The 2,533-nt window shown below is 43.4% G+C and overlaps 1 protein-coding gene across 5 annotated transcripts in view; it reads right to left on the bottom strand.

Moving 5' to 3' along the window:
- Nucleotides 1–2,533, bottom strand: part of LOC122540918 (synaptic vesicle glycoprotein 2B-like) — a 199,233-nt gene that overhangs the window by 50,099 nt on the left and 146,601 nt on the right. For all 5 annotated transcript variants that reach the window (XM_043677219.1, XM_043677216.1, XM_043677217.1 and 2 more), the window contains exon 2: nt 423–1,315. In XM_043677219.1, the coding sequence (XP_043533154.1) occupies nt 423–960 (538 nt within the window). In that variant the 5' untranslated portion in view covers nt 961–1,315. The remainder of the gene's footprint in view (nt 1–422; nt 1,316–2,533) is intronic.

The raw sequence follows: 2,533 nt of genomic DNA, 5'->3' as shown, positions 1-2,533 counted from the left end.
TGTGCGGGGGAGGGTTGGATGGGGGTGGTGTTTGTGTATGGACATGGGGAGGGGTGTGATATGTGTGGGGTTGGGAATGGTGTGTGGAGGGGTGGAGATGGTGTGTGTGGGGTGTGGTAATGGTGTGTGTGGGGTATGGTAGACATGAGCAATAAATGCTGACTCAGCTAGAGATGCTCACCATTTATTTAAACGAAAATTGATGATATCTTCATAGCAATATTACTACACGAGCTTTTAATGCCAGTTTTTCTATTAATCAGTAGAATTTTATTAATTGATTGAATTCAAAGTCTACCAGCTGCTGTGATTGGACTCGAACTCAGAATATTGGCCATATCCACAAATCCAGTGACTCTGTCACTACACCCCTATCTCCCCCTGATTCCCACTGTACCAAATATCCCTGTGGTGCCACTTACCCAGCATTCCTTTGTTGGAATTAGACATGCACATGTCCCTTTCGGCAACAGGAAGTACAAAGCCGACCACAAACACTTCGACTCCATCAGCCATCAGCGCTAAGCCTAAGACAAAGAAGAGTGTCCACTGGAAGCGTCCATGTCCGCACTCCTCAATGATTGACTCGTACTGGTGTGCCAACTGCTCCTCATCCTTCATACGTTCAGCAATGAGATCTGCTTGGTCCCTGTACTCATCAGAAATGGGTTGTGTTGCTGCCATCCGATTAGCCTTAATATCATCTGGATGTGGGATCCCCTGGTATTCCCCCTCATAGATTTCATCATCTTCGTCATGCCCTTCTGTGGCATCACTGTCAGCATCTTCCTGAGCATGGGGATCATCACTGTGGTAATATCCCCCATCTTGTGAGGCATGTTCCCCACCACCTTCGTACCGTCTATAAGAGTCTTGCATCCTACCATGCCTCTTCGCCTCATAGGCAATATCCTTGGCTCCTTGAAAGAAGTTTGAATTATTCGCAAATCTGTCGTCCATTGTGCTGACAGGAAAATAGACCTCTTGTGAAGGACACCTCAGTTATATGTACATAGTTTTGTCTGCATAAATCACAATTGATCTCACTGTTAAAAACAAGCCACACCGCTGTTTGAATTCTCCTCAGCAGGTTTCCTAGCGGGACACTGTTGCTGTAAGAACTTTGAAATTCTTCACTATTTTTCAGTTCCACAATGATGTTACTGCATGTCTCTGAGAGAAATGCTCATGTAAACCCTAAAATTGTAGGGCAAGTCTTGCGACTATAAAATCCTTTACTCTCCGGTTCTATCGATGTCTTGAAGTGATGGATGAGCTTCAGTACCTCTCATTGACTGGTCCAAATGGTCAATTTCTGCAGTAAAGAAGAAAAATAAAATAAACTTAGCTGTCTTCAAGGCATAGATTGGAAATGAAATGAGTTACTTTCACAACCTGTCTCTTTCCAATCTCATCTCTGATTAAGCTGTTAAGATTGTCTGGCAAACTGACAGTCCGTAGAGGCTGCAAATAAAAATTTACATACGGTGGAATCTCCAATCCATTTAATTAAATGCGAAGTCTAAATTAAATAGATAGGGGATAATTTTTTTTCAAACATAATGGGTAATTTATAGAGGAAAACCAAAGGAACTGTGGATGTAAATCAGGAACAAAAGCAGAAGTTGCTGGAAAATCTCAGCAGGTCTGGCAGCATCTGTGCAGAGAAATCAGAGTTAATGTTTCATGACCGGTGACCCTTCCTCATTCTGAAACGTTAGATCTAATTTCTCTTCACAGATGCTGCCAGACCTGCTGAGCTTTTCCAGCAATTTCTGTTTTTGTTGGATCATTTATAGATCCCGTTCATCAAAGCATATTGTTTGTATTTACAGCTTTATTAGTCTCTGAATTACAAGTGTTATCTTTAATCCCCACTGTGCTCTGACCCTGGGCTGGCAACAGGAATAGGTGCAGACCATTTGGTCTACTTTGTCTACCCCAACATAAGGAGGTGCTACAACAGATGACAGTAGAGTTGTACAAGGAGGAGAGAAAACAGCCAACACTCCTATTGCAGGGTGCTGTGCCTGCTGGAGAGTGCATGTAAATGGATGTTGAATGAGAATCAAGTGCTTGACTTGAATGCCACCCCTCCTCCCCCATCTCAAAGAACAACCTGGCAATTATCAATTACAGGTGTTAGGGTCACAAGTTAAGAATAAATATTTTGCTGAAGCTTTTCATTTTTGCACTCACCAGGAGATATGCAAGAACACCAAACTTCAAATGGCAGCCATGATGTGGAGGTGCTGGTGTTGGGCTGATGTGAACTAAGTCAGAAGTCACATGACATCAGGTTATAGTCATAGAATCATAGAGATGTACAGCATGGAAACAGACCCTTCGGTCCAACCCATCCATGCCGACCAGATATTCCAACCCAATCTAGTCCCACCTGCCAACACCCGGCCAGATATCCCTCCAAACCCTTCCTATTCATATACCCATCCAAATGCCTTTTAAATGTTGCAATTGTACCAGCCTCCACCACTTCCTCTGGCAGCTCATTCCATACTCGTACCACCCTCTG

The sequence above is a fragment of the Chiloscyllium plagiosum genome, chromosome 36 (assembly GCF_004010195.1).
Source record: "Chiloscyllium plagiosum isolate BGI_BamShark_2017 chromosome 36, ASM401019v2, whole genome shotgun sequence".
NCBI classification, from domain to species: Eukaryota; Metazoa; Chordata; class Chondrichthyes; order Orectolobiformes; family Hemiscylliidae; genus Chiloscyllium; species Chiloscyllium plagiosum.
This window is presented reverse-complemented; position numbering and strand designations above follow the sequence as displayed.